Below are 24,768 nucleotides of genomic sequence, written 5' to 3'. Positions count from 1 at the left end.
CATAGTAAGCATGTTGGGTTCATCAACGCATTGCATGTTTTGAAAATAGCGTCTCTGTGTATTGTCTCATGTTTATCTGAAAGTTGACATCAACAATAAACAGAGGCCGGCCGGGCGTGGCTCAGTGGTTGAGCATCGACCTGTGAACCAGAAGGTCACGGTTCGATTTCCTGGTCAGGGCACATGCCCACGTGGCGGGCTCCATCCCCAGTGGAGGCCGTGCGGGAGGCAGCGGATCAATGATTCTCTCTCATCACTGATGTTTCTCTCTCTCCCTCTCCCTTCCTCTCTGAAATCAATGAAAATATATATTTAAAAAATCACAGGTAGTTTCCTTCTCATTACTGAGATGCATTAAGTTACAAATGAGGAAAACAGTAATTGTGGCTTGCTCGCATGTAGAATATGCGTCTTCAGTGAGCGTGGTTTGGTGCTGAGTGGAGCTACCTTGGCATATCGTCCTGGTATCACATCAGCAGTTTTGACCTGTGTGTCCTTGTCCAGAGATAGTGGTGAGAGGTGATGGCTAGGAGGTTGAACTCTGGCCTCTGACATACCCTGGTTTCAATTTTTGCTACTCTCTGTCTGACTCTGGGCAAGCCGCTTGTATTCTCCGCCTCTCAAATTCTATTTCTAGAAAATGTGGGGGTGATCTGAGGACTGAGGAGGTGGTACACTGGCAGCACGTGGTCGAGTGAGTGTCCGGCCCCCAGTCACCACTCAGGAGGTGTCAGCCACAGCGGTCACACCGCCCCTGCTCCACTGTGCAGGGAAGGGAAGGCAGGGTGCTGTGGCTAGATGGGGACCTTGTGCGATGCTCATCCTGACGCTGTTAATGAGCGGAAGGCTCACACGTTCAACCCTGAATTCCTGGTTTTCCCCTGGGGGACAGCTTTACGCTGACATTTTTATTTGGATCCTTGAATGACGCCCTCTTCCACCTCACCTCTTGCTGACCCTTACCAAGTCTGGTGTCATTCTAGGGATACAGTATTCATGACAAGGAAAGAGACACCATGCTTGTAAATAAAGTTCAGCATTTCTTTAAAAGCTCCATCAATCATTTCTTTAAAAGTTCAGTGATTCTGTGGAGCTTCTTATATTCACATCCAATCTCCTAGGTTTAGACTGTCTCCACCTACTTTTCCTTTACTTCAAACAAAGCAACTTAATACTGTTGTACTGAATTATATTACTTTTTATTCTATATGAATTATTGAAATTTGAAGTATTTCCATTCGTTGGGATTATATCGATGGTAGTAACATAGGTCAAATAATCTTGCCATTTATATCCTCGCTCTTGGGAAATGGTTTAGACCCCAAAGAACAAAGTTGAATTTAGTGTTGAGGTTCCTTGTGATGAGGCTGAAATAAAGGCTGGGTGATGGGAGGGAAACCTAGGAAGGGATTATTCAGGTAATAAAATGCTGACCAGGACAGAGCAAAAGACACAAAACTGGGTGCTGGTAGTCGTAGCATTTAAGAAACATAGACGCAATCGTAAATGAAACTCATGCTTCCGAGGGGCGGCGATTTAGAAAACGTGCACCCCATGAAGCTTCCTGTGTGCGAACGGAGACATGAGAACTCACATCTCTGCGTTGTCAGGTCTCATTGCTTTTCACTCCCTTCATTTGGGTTTCATATCATCTGAACATTTTTTACAATGACGCAAATATCGCACAGCTCTGAGTTAGTGGTTTTTTGTGTTATTTTATTGCAGAGCACGTGTTCATGGGAAGTGGCACTTGCTTGCTCAGGCTCTAAGCCTTGTCTTAAGAAATTCTATTGTGAAAACTTCTGAATGTCCAGAAAGAGCTATTTATCCGTGTCTTAAAATGTCCTATTGTATAACCAAGTAACAAATGAGTCACCAGGGAATATGGCCCGCTGTATAGCAGCTATGCTAATGTTTGATTAATAACCAAATTCCTATCGGAAATACATTTAGAAGAAAAGCTGTTCTTGCAGAATGTAGCTCAGATTCCCTGTAATTGCTGAATTTCTTCAGGCAGCATTTCACAAGTTGACTGAACACGAGGCTTTGTAAATTGTAGCAGCTCCGCGTGTACGCAGCTCACCTTTCTTGTGGAGAGTTGACTGGCCCTAGAGAAGTGGTGTAAGTGTATATGTTATATGTCCCTAGATATCCAGTATTTGTGTTCTGTGTTTGCGAATGTATGTTTTGTGTATATATTTACATGCCCAAGTCATCATTTCATGAATGTAGGGCCAGCTGAATGACCCTCATAATCGCATCAGCCAACATTTACTTTTCTGAATCCTAGACACTGTGCCTCTGTGCCGTTTAATCCTCATGCAAGTCCTTAAAAGCAGGGACTGGCATCCCCATTTTTCAAATGAGGAAACTAAGGTCCAGAGACATTAGGTAACTTGCCTTAGATCGTCCAGTGAGTAAATCTTGGCAATGACATTTCAGCCCAGAATCATCATTTCAGATACTGCCCCGTTAATGCATACTGCCTTTTGGCATCTATATGTATATACAATGGAGAAATATTCTAATTAACTGGGACGCCGTAACGGGTCCACCGGACAGGAGGAGGTTCCTTGCGCAGAGTCGGGGGCAGGCGGCAGGGGCCTCTGCACGCCTGCGCTCCAGGAGGGCCTGGTCAGCAGCGGCCTCGGCTGCTTCAAGGGCGGGAAAAAACACCACCACCAAAATCCAGTAGCTTTATACTCATAAATGTAAGTGAATCATAATAATGTAAAGCAAATATCCCCACAAAATAAGCCAGATAGAGTTCCTAGTCCTGAGCCCAGGCCGCCACCCCAGTCTGAAGCTCGTAGCTGCGTGGTGGGTTTTTACTGGGCAGTGCTGTGGACGGCAGTGTATCTGCAGGCTGGGACTTACAGAGCCATATACCCCTTGGCTACTGACACCGACCATTCTCCCAGTTCCTACATACGTGGGACCCTACTGCTTCCTAATCATGGAAATGTTAGTTAGCATCGCATGTTGGGTGTAATCGCATGAATAATGAAGAAAGGGTAATAAAGAAAGATTAAGCTTTGGAAGTTTATAAACAGAATCAAAGGAAAGCTTGGAGGAGGATGAGGTCTGCTATGGGCGGTAACCTGGCGGCTCCCCCAGGTTTGGCTCCCGGCATTACTTATTTAGGGTGTAGGATTTATTCATAAAGTTGCACATCCGGTTTCCCTCTTCACACCCCAAAGAAGATATATTCTTGGCATTTTGCTTTAGCTTTGTATGTTTGACCAATACTGCGAAATTCCAGAGGCTGATAGCAGTTTCTGACATTTAGCACACTAGCAACAATGCAGGTTGTTGGTGCCTGACACAGCCGGCTGTTTCGTGTGTGTGTGTGTGTGTGTGTGTGTGTGTGTGTGTGTGTCTGCAGTGATTTTAGCATTCGCAGCATGTGGTACTTTCAGAATTTCAGGGAAGGGCTTATTACATTCAGTGCATTCTTAAGTTACATTGTCGGTGTTGTTTTTCAACTAAAATAAAGCAGGCGTTACTTGTTTATGCAAATCCAAGCTAATACAAGAGCCTCTAGCTTTAGGTTTTATTTTTCATTCGAGGGGAAATGAGAACTGTGTCATGTTTGCATAGTTATCTGACAGGCTTTCTGTTTACCAATTTAAATGTTTATCTAAAGCAAGCATGTCAAACTCGCGGCCCACGGGCCGCATGCCTCATTTATTTGGCTTGTGTTAGCCTTTGAGTTTGACATGCTTGATCTAAAGGGTTTCATGTCTCTTTTTTCAGTTGAACTTATTGGAGGTGACATTGATTAATGAAACGATGTGGGTTCAGGTATACAGTTCTGCATCATCTGTATTGTCTCTTGTTCTAAGAGAAAATTGGGGTGCACCTCTAGAGAAAAGCATGCCGAGTCAGCACCTTCTGGTTTCTTTCCACATCGATCTAAAACGGTAACTAATGTCTGGTGGGATCTTTCCTTTTCCTAGACTGCTTGAGCTCTGTTATGTGTCCTTGAAATAGTACGTTTATTTCCAAGTTGTGGCCTGTAAATGTCTCTCATATGGACTAGTACCTGAAAGCATTTGACTTGGCAAGTCCAATAGACTCTGTAGTTTGGGCATGAGAACATTTACATGTGGGCAGCATGGTAGACTGCATTTACGCTCGCCATCTGCTTGTTTATTTAGGTGTTGATGCTGCTTCTTTCTGGGTTTGAAATTCCAGGATTTAAAGTTGTTAAATAAGCTCTCCATTAGCATGTCAGTGGAGAGCTCAGGCTTGGGTAGTTAGGGGTGCCTTGGGGATAGCATCCCCTAAAATGCATCTAGACTAATATGATAAGTAGCATGCGTGTCAAATAGAAGGGTATGCAGGTGGACCAGCAGGCCCCCGGGGCTAACTGAGGCCCTTGGTGTGGAATAGAAAAACCCCGCATCGCAGCCCCAGGTTGTCGCCACCGCAAAAATATTTCCCCTTCATGGCACCCTGTGAGGAGCTAACCTTCCAGGACCCGCTAAAGTGGCCTTCCTCATCCTACTTTCTTAATCTATTCCATGGATTTCCAGGCTGCGGGATACCTAAACTTAGATGGTTACAAGTTAAATTGCATTTAACTTCTATTATATTTGTAATAATATAAAATAGAAACTTTTGTTCTAGGAATTGTAGCTAAAGCTCAGAGTTGAGGACAGTGGGATATAAGGGTACCCTGCTGTGAAGAGAGGTGCAGAGGCCCTACTGAGAGAAGGCAGTGGCTGCTGACCGCCCCTGCAGCCTGTATGCAAACATCCTGAATGCAAACAGCCTGAATACAATAGCCTGTATGCAAACAGCCTGAATACAATAGCCTGTGTGCAAACAGCCTGAATGCAACAGCCTGAATACAAACAGGCTTTATACAAACAGCCTGAATAAAACAGCCTGAATAAAACAGCCTGAAAACAAACAGCCTGGATACAAACAGCCTGAATGCAAACAGCCTGAATGCAAACAGCCTGAAAACAAACAGCCTGAATACAAACAGCCTGAATGCAAACAGCCTGAATACAAACAGCCTGAATGCAAACAGCCTGAATACAAACAGCCTGAATACAAACAGCCTGAATGCAAACAGCCTGAATACAAACAGCCTGAATACAAACAGCCTGAATGCAAACAGCCTGAATGCAAACAGCCTGAATACAAACAGCCTGAATGCAAACAGCCTGAATACAAACAGCCTGAATGCAAACAGCCTGAATACAAACAGCCTGAATACAAACAGCCTGGATACAAACAGCCTGAATACAAACAGCCTGAATGCAAACAGCCTGAATGCAAACAGCCTGATACAAACAGCCTTTAAACAAACAGCCTGAATGCAAACAGCCTGAATGCAAACAGCCTGATACAAACAGCCTTTAAACAAACAGCCTGAATACAAACAGCCTGAATGCAAACAGCCTGAATGCAAACAGCCTGATACAAACAGCCTTTAAACAAACAGCCTGAATGCAAACAGCCTGAATACAAACAGCCTTTAAACAAACAGCCTGAATACAAACAGCCTGAATGCAAACAGCCTGAATGCAAACAGCCTGATACAAACAGCCTTTAAACAAACAGCCTGAATGCAAACAGCCTGAATGCAAACAGCCTGAATACAAACAGCCTGAATGCAAACAGCCTGTATACAAACAGCCTGAATGCAAACAGCCTGAATACAAACAGCCTGAATACAAACAGCCTGAATACAAACAGCCTGAATACAAACAGCCTGAATGCAAACAGCCTGAATACAAACAGCCTGAATACAAACAGCCTGAATACAAACAGCCTGAATGCAAACAGCCTGAATACAAACAGCCTGAATACAAACAGCCTGAATGCAAACAGCCTGAATGCAAACAGCCTGAATGCAAACAGCCTGAATGCAAACAGCCTGAATACAAACAGCCTGATACAAACAGCCTTTAAACAAACAGCCTGAATACAAACAGCCTGAATACAAACAGCCTGAATACAAACAGCCTGAATACAAACAGCCTGTGTGCAAACAGCCTGAATGCAAACAGCCTGAATACAAACAGCCTGAATACAAACAGCCTGAATGCAAACAGCCTGAATACAAACAGCCTGAATGCAAACAGCCTGAATGCAAACAGCCTGAATACAATAGCCTGTGTGCAAACAGCCTGAATGCAAACAGCCTGAATGCAAACAGCCTGAATACAAACAGCCTGAATACAAACAGCCTGAATGCAAACAGCCTGAATACAAACAGCCTGAATACAAACAGCCTGTATACAAACAGCCTGAATGCAAACAGCCTGAATGCAAACAGCCTGAATGCAAACAGCCTGAATACAAACAGCCTGAATACAAACAGCCTGAATGCAAACAGCCTGAATGCAAACAGCCTGAATACAAACAGCCTGATACAAACAGCCTGAATGCAAACAGCCTGAATACAAACAGCCTGAATACAAACAGCCTGAATACAAACAGCCTGAATGCAAACAGCCTGAATGCAAACAGCCTGAATGCAAACAGCCTGATACAAACAGCCTGAATGCAAACAGCCTGAAAGCAAACAGCCTGGATACAAACAGCCTGAATGCAAACAGCCTGAATGCAAACAGCCTGAATAAAACAGCCTGAATAAAACAGCCTGAATGCAAACAGCCTGAATGCAAACAGCCTGAATGCAAACAGCCTGAATGCAAACAGCTCTGTGCATTTCCTATTTATACATCTTAGCGGCACTGTGTCTGTTTCACAGGGACATGTACCAGGTAATTTACTCAGCATTGCTCTGCTCGCGCACTCTTTCTCGGACTCTACACCTCGCCATTAACCACCGCACCCCACAGTCTTTTTTAAAAATATATTTTTATTGATATCAGAGAGGAAGGGAGAGAGAGAAATATCACTGATGAGAGAGAATCACTGATTGGCTGCATCCTGCACGTGCCATAATGGGGATTGAACCTGCAAACCCAGCATGTGCCCTGGCCAGGAGTTGAACCATGATCTCCTGGTGCATAGGCCGGCACTCAACCACTGAGCCACGCCAGCCAGGCATGGCACCCCACAGTCTTAACCAGGGCTCTGCACCCGCAGTCTTAACCACCACACCCCACAGTTATCGCCAGGACTCTGCAGCAGCCCATCCTCGACCAGGAGGGGGCTTCCCCTCTCCCTTGGGCATGGTCAGACTCGTTGGGTGAGGTGAGGAGCACTGTTATTGGTGTCAAAGATCGGTGCCCTCAGGCTGACCCAGGCTCAGAACCATCTCTGTTTTGTTCAAAACAGGAAAACTCACCTAAACATCCTGAAAGGCCAGTTGTGTTGGTTCTCCTGAGCAGGTGCTGCCCCCTCCAGTGGGGTGTGTATCCCCACTCACTTCAGCCTCCCCTCTGTCACTGTCTTACCCCAGGCGGTGTGGTCCAAACAGCACTGCACATTTTTTTCAAGGAATTGTGAGGACAAGCAGCCTCTCTGTGTGAGTTGCAGAAATATGGTTATATAACTCCCCACTCCCCAAAACACACACACACACACAAAACCAAAACCATGACTAGCTAGCTTCTTCACCACTTGCAGGATCTGTCCAGGAGACCGGCAATGTAAGACACACATTAATATGTATAATAATGCGAGGCCGGATTCGCTACACGGCCTGCCTGGTGGACATGACCAGCGTCAGAGTTCTCTGGTCGGAGCCAGCCCAAACTACCCTGAACATCTCATTGGGGTCCGCATTGCTTCCCCCATCCTTCCACACCGACCTGCAGGGAGGAGTCCTCAGTGTCCTGGTCCAATAAACCCCACTTGCTGGGAAGGGACGTGGACTCTTCCACGAGCCCAGCACCGCTCAGCCTACGATGAGGCGGATCTCGTGGATGTGGTCAGGATGCGCCTTCCTGTAGCTGAGCCCAGGTGCCCCTCAGCTTACCTGGGAGCCTGCTGTCCACTGTGACACACTCCCCAATTGTTGCTTATTTGCCCCTAGAAAAATTAATTGGGGTCCAACATAATGCTTGTGTTTTAGAGGTAAAACTAAAAAGTATGCATACTTTCCATACACTTAAAACAGTCCTTTTTCTGTTGGGCATTTAGTCACCTACAGGCACAGAGTGTTGCATAACAGTAATTTAAAAAATGTTATATTAAGGCCTGGCCAGCGTGGCTCTGTGATTGAACGTTGACCTATGAGTGAGGAGGTCATGGTTCGATTCCCAGTCAGGGCACGTGCCCAGGTTGCGGGCTTGATAGCCAGTGGGGGCTGTGCAGGAGGCAGCCGATCAATGATTCTCTCTCATCATTGATGTTTCTAGCTTTCTCTCACTCCCCTTCCCCTCTGAAATAAATAAAAAAAATATTTTTCTAAAATGTTATATTAAGAAATACTGTTTAAATTTCTGAGTAGGAAATACATGTTCAGAAAGAAAATCATTGAAATAAGCACAATATTGATTAGCATTATTTTATCCCTACCTGGTTCCACCATGACTCTTTAAAATTAAAAATAGCTGTAGGTTTGGTTTAAAAAAATGTTTTGTTTTGGTCAATTTTCACCCAAGCATATTTTTTCCCACTTATTTTTTTATGAGAGAGGGGAAGGGATGGAAGGAGAGAAACATCAATGTGAGAGAGACTCTGACTGGGGCTGGATAGCAAGCCTGCAACCCAGGTATGTGCCGTGCCCTTGACCAGGAATTGAACCAAAACCTGAGACCCTTCAGTGCACACACCAACCCTCTAGCCACTGAGCTTACCGGCCAGGGAAGCTAAGGGTTTTCATTGTTTTTATACTATTATTGCTGTCATGGTTTCTTCTGATCCAACTACTAATTTTCCTATAATAGAGTCTTCTCAGCTCTAAAAATTGAGGGTGGAATTTTTATTACTTTAATTATTACCACCAGATGCTGTGAAAAGGCAGGCCATCTTTGACTTTATGATTCAGGCTGATGGGCCTCTTTGTATTCTATCCCTTTCTCTCTTTTTTTTTTCCAAACAATATTTTCCAAAATACACCTGACATCAAATGAATATTTTTTAAATGCCTGTTTGAACTGCCAAGGGAAATAGTTTAAATCTATGCTGTTGAGCCTCCTAAGAGCCTGTCACTCTTTGTAGATTTTGTTGTTTTGTGGGTGTCTTACATAGTGGGCAAAGATGGACTTAATTGTAATGGAGAGCACTGTGTTGCCTCATTCTGTTTTTTTTATTGGATTGATGGTTTAATGTCCATAAATTGCTTTGTGTTCGTACATAAGGCTAGAGAGAGTCATGTATACACCTTGATGAAAAAGAGCAAATGTCTTAAATACTTTGTAGCACATGTGCTCTCATTAAATATATTATTGAGACGCCTGGCCGCCATGGTTCAGTGGTTGAGCATCAACCTATGAACCAGGAGGTCATGATTTGATTCCCAGTCAGGGTACATGCCCAAGTTGTGGGCTCAATTCTCAGGGGGGGCGGGTGCAGGAGGAAGCCAATCAGTGATTCTCTCATCATTGATGTTTCTATCTCTCTCTCCTTCTCCTTTCCTCTCCAAAATCAATAAAAAACATTTAAGTAAGAAATATATATGTGTATTATTGAGAGCTAGAAAATGATGAGGAGGATGGCATCTTATTCATTTTTGTGTCTCTTGTCTCCCCGCCCCCCCACAGTAACTGGTTCTTTATAAAAGCTTGTACATCTAAGAAGGGAAGATGACTTGTGTTATCATTAGCAACAGAATCATCTATCAACACTAATAAAAGAGAAAAATGGTAATTGGCGTATGACGATACCCTTTTCATTGGCTAATCAAGGCTATATGCAAATTAACTGCCAGCAAGATGGCGGTTAACTGCCAACAAGATGGCGGTTAATTTGCATATGTAGGCACAATGCAGGGAGGTGAAAGGGAAAGCAGGAAGAAGCCCCCTGCCACTGACAGTGGTCGGGAACCCAGGGGGGAGCTAAGAGCTGGGGGGCAGGGCAAAGGTGGCCCTGGGGCCGCCTTTGCCCTGCCCCCCAGCCATGATCAGAGAATCAGGCGCCTTTGCCACCCTGGCCAGTGATAGCAGGAAGTAGGGGTGGAGCCAGCGATGGGAGCTGGACACGGTCGAAGCTGGCAGTCCCAGGAGCTGGGGGTCCCCTGCCCAGGCCTGACACCTCTGCCAGAGGCCTCAGGCCTGGTCAAGGGGCCGATCCGGTGATTGGTGATTGGAGGGTGATGAGGGTCAACTCCTCTGGCTGAGGCATCAGGCCTGGGTGGGGGGCGGAGCCGGGGATTGGGGGGATATGATGGTCCCCTTGCCCAGGCCTGAAGCCTGGGTCAGAGGCGTCAGGCTTGGGCGGGGGGTGGAGCAAGCGATCAGAAGGAGATGGGGGTCCCCTGCCCAGGCATGATTCCTGGGCCAGAGGCCTCAGGCCTGGGCGGGGGCCAGAGCCAGTGATTGGGGGGAGATGGGGGTCCCCTGTCCAAGCCTGACACCTCTGGCGTAGGCGTCAGGCCTGGGCAAGCGGCCGATCAGGCGATTGGAGGGTGATGGGGGTCTACGCCTCTGGCCGAGGCATCAGGCCTGGGCAAGGGGCAGAGCCAGCAATCGGAGGGGTCTGGGGGTCCCCTGCCCAGGCCTGATGCCTGGGCCAGAGGCATCAGGCCTGGGCTGGGGGCAGAACCAGTGATGGGGGGAAATGAGGGTCCCCTGCCCAGGCCTGACGTCTCTGTCAGAGGCGTCAGGCCTGGGCAAGGAGCCGATCCTGCGATTGGAGGGTGATGGGGGTCAACGCCTGAGGGCTCCCAGTATGTGAGAGGGGGCAGGCTGGGCTGAGGGACAGTCCCCCCACACACACACCCAGTGCACGAATTTCATGCACCCGGCCCCTAGTATATATATAAAAGCCTAAGCTACTGGATGACCAGCTGGTAGCTATGATGCACACTGACCACCAGGGGGCAGACACTAATCGAGGAGCTTCCCCCTGGTGGTCAGTGGGCTCCCACAGCGGGAGCACTGCTCAGCTGACAGACACCAGGCTCCCAGCTGGTGAGCGCAGCTGCAGTGGCATGAACCTCTCCCATGGACCCTCCCCTTGCATGCCCCTGCGGCAGCGGCGGTAGTCGCAGCCGGGCCTGGGTGAGCGAGAGCGGCAGGGTGCCTAACCCGGGCTCGGGCTCCTCCCTGGCCGCCTGCAGTACTTCGTGCTGTGTGGGATCAGCGCAGACAGCAGGTTGGAGCCCAACGAGCTGGCAGGCAAGGCCAGGCTGCTGTGGTGCAGAGGTCCACTGATCCCCGCTGGCCAGGCCAAGGGACCCCACCGGTGCATGAATCTGTGCGCCAGGCCTCTAGTTTGTAATAGATTTCTCAACCCATTCACTTTCCCAGGTGGTTATAAATATAATCTGACTATGCCTCCTCTCATTTACATGGCATTTACTTTTTCACATCTGTAATTATTGGATTGCTAAATCTTGCGATCAACAAGTTGGACATTCAGCTACGACTCTGCAAATAGAATGGCATCGTTTCTGACAGCGAGGAAATATATAGTCAGTGCAATGTTTCAGCAGCCCGTGACAGCTGTTGGTCGAAGAACATTAATCAAGTAACTGAGATGTTAGAAAATTGGAAGAAATTACACAGGAACCAGGAATAAAAAGGTTTGAGACTGTCTGGGGCCAGCCTTTGAACCTTGCTGAGGAGTCTTAGCCTTCCTGTAAGTGTGAATTCAATGTGTCTTCGGTTTTGTGTGCCTGAGACCCTTTTTATTACAGGTAATTTTCGGCGTAAATCCATCAGCTAGATAAGCTGTCTCTCAGAACTTTCAAATGTCTTTTATTTCATCATCGGCACCGTGGCTGATTCATTTATGAATCACGCAACACTCCCATTTGCAGAGATTGATTCTCGTCTCGGTTTATTTTTCTCCGGGATCTGCCAGAGGCCGTCAGGCTCGTGTCCTGAAGGTTAATGCCCAAAGTCAAGCCAGCAGCAGAGCCACGCGCTGCCAGGTTTCCAAGATGAGGACTGATTCCCTTCGCAGAAATAAACGATTCCTGCCAGGTCCCGCGGTTCTGTGCGGCGCTGCCCGCGGCCGAGCGAGCGCATCAATACTGTGTCCCCACCCGCTGTACATACTGATGACACTCGCTGTCACCGTGACTGGCTGAGCAGCGGAGGGCGCACCTGCCAGGGACGCGCAGACGCGGAGCTTTCCATCCCGGTCTGGACACATGCCTTTGACGTGTATGTTACTTGGGCATCGTGGCTTCTCCTCCCGTGGGCTTTCCGGCCCCACGGCAAAGGGGGAGCAGGCCTTTGTGGGCTTTGTTTTCTGAATGGTACCCGAGAGGGTCTCGGGGTGACACCCTTGGCCAAAGGCCGATTGTGGGTTTGGAGGGAAAATGACCTGAAGGTGGCTATTGCGAATCCTGACAAATGAGTAGCTCTGTGCGTTTAAGTCTCATAAAAGGCTCTATCTAATGGGCAAATGGATCATTTAATTCAATCACGAGAAACCGTTGGGGCTGTATTTTTATGTTCTACTTTATTGCCATGTCTCGTAGGCTCTGAGGCAGCAGCAGAAAAGGAGAAATGGAGTCTCAGTGATGGTCAACAAGACTGTCCCCCGCGTGGTGCTGACACCCCTGAAGGTGTCTGACGAGCAGTCGGATTCGCCGTCAGGTAAAGAGCCGAAAGGGTCCGCGGGCCAGGCTCCCCCCGGGAGACTTCCTCGCTGAAGGGAGATTCCAGGAATTCTCCCTGCAACTGAGCAATGGTTCCACTCGAGGTTCTGTTTAATGTTTCTAGGAGTTAATTCAGATTGTGGCCCAATGTTTCTATACCTTTTGACTCTTTCAGTGATTAAAAGACACAGGGTGTTTTGCTCCTTAAACAAAGGTACCAGCTCACCCATCAGCAAAGGACTTCCTTTGCTCGCGTCAGTAGGGATAAGAAACGGCACTTCTAGGTGGGGTGTTTGCTCTTGCTTTGCTTCTGTGTGGACGTGGAACTTTAATGGTGGACCGCACGCTGATGGGCACTGCCCGCAGCAGCAGTTCGGGGGGTGTGCATTGTTTTGCGGTCCTCGGCTGCAACACCGGGCATCCTTGATTAGGTTTCGTGTTCTGGCCACATCCTTCCCACCTCAGCGCAGGCCTGACCTTTTCTAATTTACCTCCTGTCACTTCATCAGCGATGTGCCGTTCTGTTTGTGATATACCGATGGCTGCATTTTCTGTGCCTACTGCAACGTAAAGTTATTTATAAAGGTACGATATCTCTCTCTCTCTCTCTCTCTCTCTCTCTCTGAGCTTCTCTTCTTGCTTCAGCTTCCTGTCTTGCATCGTCTCTAAGTGATATAATATTGTTGGAGCTTACTGGAGTATTTTTACAAAAGATCTCAGTGTTTCTTTTATAAGCTGTCAGATCAGCGAACGTGTTTTTGACGCCACTATTAGGCCTTCTCTTCTTGCTTTTTGTTCTGTGTGATTGATTTATTGGGCTTTCTCTTTGTAGCCAGTAAAGGAATCAGATTGTGGCCCAAGGTAGTGAATTAACTCTTAGAAAAGGAGATTATATCTACAGCTTTTTAAGACAATTTGAGATGTTTCTTTCCAAGGACAGCAAGAGGAAGATAATGACCTAATAACTATTTCCTTTTTTAGGATCCGAATCTAAAAATGGTGAAGCAGACAGCTCAGATAAAGAAATGAAACATGGGCAAAAATCTCCCACTGGAAAACAAACAAGTCAGCACTTAAAACGGTTAAAAAAGTCTGGTTTAGGTGAGTGTTCAATGGAGTATGACATTTCACAGTCTAGAGATTTATATCTTTTTGAATGAAATTGTGGAAAGTCTCAGAACATTTTTTTAAGGGCAAAACAAACATTTCTTAAATCATTCCAATTTATCTAAACCAGAAGGGTACTAAATAAGGAAATGTAGTTATAATGGAATGACCTTAAGCATTCAGATGATTAAATATTGTTTAAAAATTGCTAAAATGTGTGAATGACCTTATTGTACGAAACAAAGGCTAAAGATAAGATACTTAAAGTTACATCTACAAGTATTTATCTGCCAAGTATGATTCTATTTGATGAGCAACATTTTGTTCCTGCCACCGGATTTAACTTCTTAAGAATATACCATATGGGGGGAATGCAACTTTATAAAGACTTCACTGGGCTGAGAGTACATGTTCTGGGGGTCAGCTGCAGTAAGCTGCCCAGCCTTGCTTCTCATCGGTGCTGCTTGAAATAGTCAGTTGTGCTTGTCTGGAAACTAGTGTGAAGCTGCTAATCAGTGTGGGAGACCCCGTCCATGGGTCTTACAAGTCAGCGCCAGAGTTTCTTCTGAAGATCCCCTTCCGGATAACATCTCATCAGGAACTCCACAGCAGCAGCCAGGGGAGAAGGAAGATGAGAAGGAACAATGAAAACAAACCGCTCCTGGGCGGCACACTGCCGTTCTCTGCCGATTCGGCCTTGCTGGAAGTCTGGGCCAAATGGCTTCATTTCTCTTAGTTACTTCACCCCTCAAGAAGGGCAGTGATAATGATCGTAACGTTTTGTAAAATGATAGAAACTACACATTTACTGACCTGAACTTTATTCCTGGTTCTGCACTTATTTTCTTGGAAATTTAGGGTAGTTCTTCTTTGTAGAGTTTTTCTGTTTGCAAAATTCAAGCAAGATTGTGATGCATTTATTTTTAGTGTTTTAGTAAAGGTTTATTGATTACCTATTATACACCAGGAATTTTGCTAACTCCTAGGCACATTTAATAAGTCTTGCTATATTTTTTAGATATCTCCCAGGAAGCAGAATTTATTTTTAATTTTTTCAAGGTAGCATAATGATCTCTTTTGCATTATTTCCAAAGCTAAATAATTTTATAGTTTTTGTGTAGCCTCAAACGTATGTGTGTGTTTGTGTATAATCACACTTACACATATACTGATGTAGTTTTTATTTTTCTACTAGCCTTTTGGGGGGTTGTAAAATCAATTCTTTAACATGAGTAGCTTCTGAAGTAGAAAACTGTCATGGGAGAATGATATGTAAAGAATGTCCTAAAAAAATGCCATATTATGATACCCAAAGTGGTTGAAAAGTCATTGACCTTCAATTAAAAATAGTCTGCTGAGAAACTCAGTAAATTCAGCATCATATCAGAAAATTCACCCGGCCGGCGTTGCTCAGTGGTTGAGTATCAACCAACCTATGAACCAGGAGGTCACGGTTTGACTCCCGGTCAAGTTGCAGGCTCGATCCCCAGTGTGGAGTGTGCAGGAGTCAGCTGATCAATGATCCTCTCTCATCATTGATGTTTCTATCTCTCTCTCCCTTTCCCTTCCTCTCTGAAATCAATGAAAATATATGCTAAAAAATGTCAAGGCACAGGCCTTGCTGTTTAATTGCTTAGCTAACTTCAGGCCTGGAAGTCAAGGCCATTGTGTGCTGGCCATCAGCATCCTCGCAGGCGCTCAGGTCTGCAGCCAGGATCTCATTATCTAATTGTTGCCTAGGAGTCCTGCATGCCAGGAAGAAGCTCGCTTGTTAAAAATTGTATTGTGAGAGTATTTTAGCTGACTTGTTAGCAAATTAAAAAGGCAATAAAGGAGATTGCTGTGTTCTTTTTAACCTGCTTTCTTTTAGACCTCAAAGTGCTAGAAATAATGAAGCCCCTTAATGAAAGAATGGAGCAGTAAACTCATATTCATGCCCATGTTGAATGCAATGGTCTAGGTGTTTAGACAGAAGATTCCTCATTTAGTCCTCACTTCAATGATGTACAGTAGAATTATTTCCACTTTCTTCAGCTGAAGAAACAGGACCAGAGGATTAAGGAGGTTTGCCCAGACCCATCAATGACACAGCTAAGATACAAGTGAAGGCACAGCTAACTCCAGTCTAAACAGCTCATCTTGGATATGGCCTGACTGTCAAATCCTTTAGCTCAGTGGTCGGCAGACTCATTAGTCAACAGAGCGAAATATCAACAGGACAACAATTGAAATTTCTTTTGAGAGCCAAATTTTTTAAACTTAAAATATATAGGTAGGTACATTGTTATCAACTTAATTAGGGTACTCCTAAGGCTTAGGAAGAGCCACACTCAAGGGGCCAAAGAGCCGCATGTGGCTTGTGAGCCGCAGTTTGCCGACCACTGCTTTAGCCGATTTGGTAGACCTATGGAGACCACTGAAGAGCAGCATGGCCCTCTGTCACATGAGTCTGCCAGAGGTGTTAAAATGCGAGAACTCTAGCCCTGGCTGGTGTGAAGTGTCAGCTCCTGCAGGGTCTCCAGTTGGATTCCCAGTCAAGGGCACGTACCTGGGATGCAGGTTCCATCCCTGCCCCAATAGGGGCACGTGGGGTGTGTGCAGGAGGCAACCAATCTATGTGTCTCTCGAACATCAATATTTCTCTATCTGCCTCTCTCTCTCTTTTTCTCCCTTCCCTCCCTTCCACTCTTATCCTCGGGTGGGGGTTAAACAAACAAAAAAATGCAGGCACCCTAGTTACTCTAACAAGGAGAATGAGCAACTCTAAGATTTTTTGGCTGATCGTGTAAAATGAAAGAGATGAGGAAAAAGGTGGAATTAAATTAAGTCAATTACGGTAAACATTTGTCAAGATAAACAGGTAATTACTGGGAAGGAAGTGTGACTGACTCTAACCTAGCAAGCAGCTTAGGGGCGTGGCTTATTTTGTGGCAATGAAGTCAATAGTACTTATGAAGCCCAATACTCTAGAGTGAAAAGTGAAAAAATGCAAAATGACAGGAAGCGCCTTAAATGTGACCATCTCCAGACAGTAGCCGCGTCTCTTTCAGGAAGGATTGTTCCGATGCTCTCTGGCCTGAGGGAGCTGGCAGGGTGGAAGATTCTCTGTGCTGTGAAGCATTGTAGTTTGGATGGTGTTTAGCACTCTGTAAGGCACATTGATGGAGATTTTGCTCTCCAACCACTGCCATTAACCTTGCTCATTTTTTTCAAATAATGACCTTCTGTCCATCTTCGAGGCTCTCACCACACCCCTTATATCCCTCTTATTAGAAGGTGCTAAATACACGTTTTAAATTTATATTTATTGATGAGAGAGAGGAGGAGGGAGGGAGGGTGAGAGAGAGAGAGAGATAAAGAGACATACATCAATTTTGCTGTTCCACTTATTGATGCATTCATTGGTTGATTCTTGTATGTGCCCTGACTTGGGATTGAACCTGTAACCTTGACCCTTGACGTACTGGAACAACACTCTAACCAACTGAGCTACTCAGCCAGAGCTGACTAAGTTTTGAATGCATTATTTATAGGCAACCAGATGGGCTAGTAGGTTTGTCTGGATGGATGAGGTATCCCATAGGTTTCTGCATAGTAGGCAAGTTACTTAGATACCCTGGAATAAAATGACCTCTCCCAGGACACCTGTGCTCTCGGGATAGGTCATTCTTTGAGGACCAATGTTAGCTCCAGAACCAATGTGAAGGAAGATGAACAACCAGCACTCCCAGCCAGCCAGATGGGGAGAACTGGTTCTTCATTATCTGTTTTCCCAGCAGTTAGACATCCAATTCTACAGTTTCAGAAATGCGGTTTTCACCTCCTTTGCCATCTCCAGGTAGAGGTAACTGTATAAAAGCCCTAATCTACTGAAGCCATCTATGATAATAAAAGCATAATATGCTAATTAGACCTGACAGCCGAACGACCTTCCGGACGTCCTTCCGGATGACCTTCTGGGGCTGCAAGGGCTGAGGCAGCCGCCATGGCTGTGAGGGCTGAGCCCCTTGCATGAATTTCGTGCATCGGGCCTCTAATTCTGAACGAAAACAAATGCTACAAGTCGTTTCTAATTTCAGGTAATTCTGACACTAAACTCAGTAAATATCAGCCTTGAGGGTGTTAATCTAAATTTTCATCCTTATTGTGAGATTTCCCGAACAGGATATGAAATACTTTTCATCGTCCCTTATGCACTTGCTTTTTGGTCTCTGCCATGTTAGTTTGTCAAATTGCAGGATAGTCACCGTTTTCGAGGTGGAGGTTTCACCTGAGTCTCGGAGCCTCCTGAGTGTAGCCCAGCACACAGTGGACCCCAGTGTTTCCCTGAGGACCCTGCAGTGGAGGATGCCCCCCCAGGGCCCCTCAGGTCCCTGCCAAGGCCAGCTCCCGGGAGAGGGCTAGAGCACACAATAAAAATAGACACAGTGAGCGCCGACACCCCAGTCATTCTAGTTCTGGTCGTGCTCTTGAGATCCTGTGGGAAATATGTCACCGCCTGGGGACCCACTACTTTTGACATTGGTGTTTTGTGTTATCTTGGTTCTGTTTGTTTTGTTCTTAACCAGGATTATTTATGGGAAGTAAAAGGATATTTCTCTGAGTAGCTCTCTGATGGAATAGACAGGAGACATGGGTCAATTGAGTGCAGTTGAAAAAAACAGATCTATAGAATATTTTTCTGATGATGTTATAGAAAAAGACAAAACTTTTGTTAGCCCTCCCCCATTTCTTAATCATGTACGGTAGGAAACATTATTCTGTGATGCGTAAAACAAATGCTAGCAGTATCTCCAAGAGCTCTTTTATATCATATGTCTTGCAGGTTATTATAATAGTAAATATTAGACTACCACATCCAATGAGCTGAGAGGTAGGTGACAGCTGAAAATGGGGTTTAAAGTACATGTGTTTCTTGCCTAATCAGTTGGTTTAATATCCTGTCTGCTTATCTTAGCAAAGGATGAAACTCATTTAAAAGCTCCCCTGTGGAGTCTTCAGAGAGAACCCTGGTACATTATCATCTCATGGAGTCCAGGACACTTGGAGGGTGGATTGTACACATCTAAAAAATTGTTTAATGCTATTCTCTCCTACCACTCTCTTACAAATTAATTTCTCACATGTTCCCATAGCTAAAATCAGGGGTCATTTACCTAAACCAGTTTTTAATGATAGCTCTTCCTACCCACTCAGAAGGAGTTTACAGAGTGCCTGCCAACTCGCCTAAGATTGTAATGGATGTCTCTGAGGGGTTTGGAATAAATGTGCTTGCTGAGCCCAACTTCTGGGATTCATTCCAATATATTTTATTTGGTTTAATCTTTTTTGTAGTGAAGAATGATAACATTACTGGTTTCATAAAATGTTATATACTTTAAGAATAAATCAATGCAGAAAAATAAGACTTGAAAAATAAGCCTCAATCTATCATCCAAAATAATCTCTCTCAGTGTTTTATAACAGATTTGACATCTCTTCATGTGTAAGTCTAGCCAGAGGTCATCACTGAGAAACTGTATTATGCCATTTAAATTAAAAGTATAAAATTTAAGTAAGCCCAGGCTGCCTACTAAAAAAGAACAGAAGTAAAATTTTAAAACAGTATTGCTAACCATTGCCACGAGATCTATTTATTGCTAAAAGGTCTCTCCAAAGGTATTAAATAAATGAAAAAACTGGAAGAGGAGTAATTATCTTTTTTAAGTATTCATTTAACGTTGGACAGTATATTGTAAAGGACAGGGAAATAATTACACGCGTAGCCCCTCCTACCTCCCTGTCTTGGTTAGTTTTATTATTTTTTTATACATCGTTGTTAACATTTATATTCTGTTCTGCAGTCAGCATTCCCATAGTTCATGACCCCGGTACTATATTTCAATGGATTCAGTGCTCCCTGGTAGACTCTCTACACGGTTTTTCATGTGTGAAGGCTATGCGGACCCTCGTCATAGAAGGTGTGATTTTGACCTCAGATACATGTGTACCCCTTAGACTTCACTCTTGGAAAGCTTCTGTGTTTCTTCTCCGAGCTCTTTCAGAACCTTCCTCTCAGTTCCAATGAGGCAATGAAGCGCTCTTTTCGTTCTGAACTCCTTCTGTATTTTCCTCTGGTCCCACGCGCTCTGGTCTGCCCTGGCCTGTGCTCCTGCTCCCATGTCAACGGTGTGTCTTGGGGTTTGTGTTTTGTGTGTAAATCCTGTGTGGGTCCCTTCTGGGAGTCTGAGTGTTTCTGCCAGCGTTCTACCCACTGATCCACGGGAGCACCGACGTCTGCAGCCTCTCCTGAGACTGGTGCTCTTCCAAGTCCCTTTGGTCAACATAACAGAAACTTGCCCTGGCCCTGTTTGGACACAAGCCCATGGTTTTTATCTTGGAATCATCCTGGTGCTCCTATAGCAGAGACTCTCACTGTGGCTTCTCTTTCTCCTCCCATGGCCCTCAAATACTTGACACTCTCTAGTGTCAGGAATTAGACACTAAAATGACTGCATCTTTCCTTTTTTCTGGATACTGTAGGGAGACGAGGTACCAGCTTTAACAAGCTAGGGCAATCAGATATAATTGGATTGTCCTTAAGCCAGTTAGGAGTAAGTGTGTGAGGAGAATTAAAAAGGAATTAAACATTCTCTGTGGCAGCAAATTTAGCAAGAGTTTCATCTGTTCTGTTTTTGTTCCAACATTATGAAACATGCTTTTGCTTAAATGGACATCTTTGAAGCAGGTCTTTTGGTGTTGCCATAAAAGACCACGTACCTCTCTGGATCGTTTTTTTCCCTCTGATATTCTTGATGATTTTGAAGCAAACTAAACAGTAACCAGCAGCATAATCCATACTTCTCACATGGCTCATAACATGTATTTCAAAAGTGTTTCAGTTTTCTCTTTTCTCCAGTGCCCCCTCCCAATCAGAATTACTGTTGGTAAGCGACCCCAGTTCCTTCATATTGAGAATCTCCAGGCCATAAAAAACAACTAAGCAAATGCCTTCCCTCTATTTTCAACATTTCTGCCTCTAGGTTTTACCTTTGCCTCTGAGGAAGGTAAGCAGATTCTTCCCTATTCTCACCCCGTGGTCTTTTTGTTTTAATTGTCAAGTACTTCAAACAGAGAGAAAAATACAGAATCTAATGAAGCAGACGTGTACACATCCACACCGTGACTCAACAAACATTAGGAGTTTGTGAGATTTGCTTTAGATTTTTAAAAGATAGATACAGCTTTTGTACTTTTTGTGTTTATAAGTGAGATTGGCCAAGAAATGTTCTCTCTTTCTGTCTTTATCCTTACTTTGGAATAAAGGTTCTATGAACTTCATAAAGTGAACTAAAGTACTTCCTTGCATTGCCTAGTCACTGAGACCTGTATAGTATGAAGTAATGGGAAAGTTTCTTGGTGTCCTGGTAAAATTCATCTTCAGAGCTGTTTCTGATAAGTGCTTTGTGCGCATGTAGGCTGGGGGGTTGCCTATTTATCCATTTTTTAAGAGATTTTATAAATTCATTCAGGTTTTCTACTTTTAAGTTAAATGTGAAAGTTTATAAACATAACAGTTTGTCTTCAAAGATACTGGCTAAAGTCTTAGTATTACTTGTGCTTTTTAAAATCTCTATATAACGAGGAGAACCAAGATGGCGGCATAGGTTAACGCCGGAGTTTGCTGCTTTGAACAACTACTTCAAAAGTGAAACCAAAAAACGGAAGGGACATCACCCAGAACCACAGGAACGCTGGCTGAGTGGAAGTCCTACAACTAGGAGGAAAGAGAAATGCATATGGACACTCAGAGGAGGCGCAGTGCTGAAGTCAAATTCTGAGGTGCGGAGTGCGCGGAGCGGGCTGGCGGCGGAGGGCGCGGTTGTTGTTTTCAATCGGGAGGGAGTCGCAGACTCTGAGCACCAGATCCGGGTGAGTCTTTAGGGACCCAGACTCAAACGGGAGAAGCAGGACTGTCTGGCTTAAGTCAGAGCGAGTGCAGCTTTCTCTCTGAGCTTTGCAAAGGGTGCTGGGACCCAGAGAGGCAGAGCCCCTGGGGACAGGACTGAGAGCCGCCATAACTGCTCTCTCCGGCCCACCCTGTTGATCCTGTGCGACCCGCCCCGCCCAAGCCCAGCGCAGAACCATTTGCCGGATAGCCTCAGGCAAAGGCTAGATTAGCACCTCCCTAGAGGACAGAAGTTCTCTCACTGCTGACGCAGCTGATTCTCATAGCCACTTGGCTTGGAGGTCAAACCCTCCCTGGAATTAGCTACAACAATCAAGATTTATCTATAAGACTGCGAACAAAGACCACTAGGGGGTGCACCAAGGAAGCATAACAAAATGCGGAGACAAAGAAACAGGACAAAATTGTCAATGGAAGAAATAGAGTTCAGAACCACACTTTTAAGGTCTCTCAAGAACTGTTTAGAAGCTGCCGATAAACTTAATGAGATCTACACGAAAACTAATAAGACCCTCGATCTTATATTGGGGAACCAACTAGAAATTAAGCACACACGGACTGAAATAACGAATATTATACAGACGCCCGACAGCAGACCAGAGGACCGCAAGAATCAAGTCAATGATTTGAAATGCGAGGAAGCAAAAAACATCCAACCGGAAAAGCAAAATGAAAAAAGAATCCAAAAATGCGAGGATAGTGTAAGGAGCCTCTGGGACAGCTTCAGGCGTACCAACATCAGAATTATAGGGGTGCCAGAAGATGAGAGAGAGCAAGATATTGAAAACCTATTTGAAGAAATAATGACAGAAAACTTCCCCCACCTGGTGAAAGAAATGGACTTACAGGTCCAAGAAGCGCGGAGAACCCCAAACAAAAGGAATCCAAAGAGGACCACACCAAGACACATCATAATTAAAATGCCAAGAGCAAAAGATAAAGAGAGAATCTTAAAAACAGCAAGAGAAAGAAACTCAGTTACCTACAAGGGAATACCCATACGACTGTCAGCTGATTTCTCAACAGAAACTTTGCAGGCCAGAAGGGAGTGGCAAGAAATATTCAAAGTGATGAATACCAAGAACCTACAACCAAGATTACTTTATCCAGCAAAGCTATCATTCAGAATTGAAGGTCAGATAAAGAGCTTCACAGATAAGGAAAAGCTAAAGGAGTTCATCACCACCAAACCAGGATTATATGAAATGCTGAAAGGTATCCTTTAAGAAGAGGAAGAGGAAGAAAAAGGTAAAGATACAAATTATGAACAACAAATATGCATCTATCAACAATGAATCTAAGAATCAAGTGAATAAATAATCTGATGATCAGAAAAAAAAATAAAATAAAATAAAATAAAATCTCTATATAACTACTTTTGCCTTGTAAACCTATAATTTATCTCAAACTACGTGCCTACCTTTCATTCCTATTCATGTTCATTGATGCTATCTCTTTCTAGAGGTATGCCTATTTTATTAGTCTAATAAAAGAAAAACTATTTTGTCCTTTTTTAAATTTCATGACTGCCTATCTTAATTTTTAAATTTTTCGTATTTTTCTTTCTCAAGTTTTTATTCCTGGGTTCATGTATTAACTTCTTGATGTGTACCTTTAACAAGTGAATTCACTTTAACAAGTGAATTTTCAATATTTTTTCCACTCTCTAATATATACAATTTGCCTTTAGAACCTATTGAGCTTCAATTTACAAATTTTAACATTATCATTCAGAATCAAAATATTTTGTAATTTTTGTTGCAACTTTTTCCCTTTAACTTATGAAATATTTAGAAATGTGTTTTTGAATGTGCAAATAATGATGGGTATGTGAGGACTGAACAGTTGCTGTGTTCGTGTTAGTGATACCTACTTATATTTCTTTGTGAAAAGAAAGATGAGGTTTTATATTATTCTCTAGTATTTGTTGAGACTCACTGGTCAGTTTTTTGGTTTTGTTTATGTTTGTTTTCTTACTGTCCCTGGAGTGCTGACAAAAACATTGCTTTTTCTGAAGGTCTCCGTGCAGTGCCCTAGGTTAAATTCATCGGTACAAGATGGATTATTGAGTTGCTGATGTCCTCTGTATTCTTAAGACAAGTTTTTTGTCTGATATTGCAATTTCCGATCAAATATCTTAAGACTTCCCTCTAGCATTGTATAATTCCAGTTTCTCTTTTCAAGTCTCTCAGTTTTAGATTTTGAATGCTATCCTATTTAAATAGATGCAGGCTTAAGGTCAATATATTTCCCAGTGAATTATTTCTTTAAAAGTTCTCCTCCTTTTATACCTTCCATTTGATTGAGTTTTCCTCCCATGCATTTATTTTGAAGTTATGAGTCCTCCCCCTGACCCCCACTGGCTACCTATAGAGTTTTAACAAAGTCAAGAACTAGCCTGTTTCTCTCCTGTTCCCAAAACATGCCAGGGTTTTACAGTATTCTCAGTCCAATCACACCTTCCCATCCCCTTGCGATGATTCTCCACTATTGTATTTCCACTTGTTTTAACACTCATTAGTTATTAGTATTTTTTTTCACCATTAAGTATATTTGGACTTGTTTCTGTTAGTCTTTTAGTTGACACATTGCTTTTGCTACTTGCTCATTCTTTCTTCAACTTAATTATTTGTTAAGAACATTTACTGGTTATTTTAGCACAGTTCTTTAAGGGTTAGTTTCCATTTTGGATACTGAAAATGTTCTCGTGCCATTGCCGTTTTGAGAGACTGTTTTCAATGAAATTCTAGATCGACACTTATTTTCTCTTGGCCCTTTGATATTTCACTGTCATCTGTTATCTGTTGAGGATAAGGTTTCGGTCTTATTGTCATCCCTTTTGAGGTAATCTATTTTTGTTCAAAACTGTTTAAGATATTCTTTTTTTTTTTTGATGTTTTGTGATTTCAACATATCACATGGATATTTGTCCTTCAGAGTTGGAGCCTTGCTTTATCTGAGGACTCATCATTTTTTTCAATTCTAAAGATTTCAGCCATTAGCTCTTCAACTATTGCTTTTCTGCCACCTGCTGTGTGCTTTTGTTCTGAAACTCATACAGATATGC

The 24,768-nt window shown here is 44.0% G+C and overlaps 1 protein-coding gene across 1 annotated transcript in view; it reads left to right on the top strand.

Moving 5' to 3' along the window:
* The window catches only part of ASXL3 (ASXL transcriptional regulator 3), a 104,738-nt gene that overhangs the window by 19,187 nt on the left and 60,783 nt on the right, over nt 1–24,768 (top strand). The window contains exons 4-5 of the mRNA XM_059707379.1: nt 12,527–12,644; nt 13,628–13,747. Of these exons, the coding sequence (XP_059563362.1) occupies nt 12,527–12,644; nt 13,628–13,747 (238 nt within the window). The remainder of the gene's footprint in view (nt 1–12,526; nt 12,645–13,627; nt 13,748–24,768) is intronic.

Source organism: Myotis daubentonii, chromosome 8 (assembly GCF_963259705.1).
Source record: "Myotis daubentonii chromosome 8, mMyoDau2.1, whole genome shotgun sequence".
NCBI lineage: Eukaryota > Metazoa > Chordata > Mammalia > Chiroptera > Vespertilionidae > Myotis > Myotis daubentonii.
This window is presented reverse-complemented; position numbering and strand designations above follow the sequence as displayed.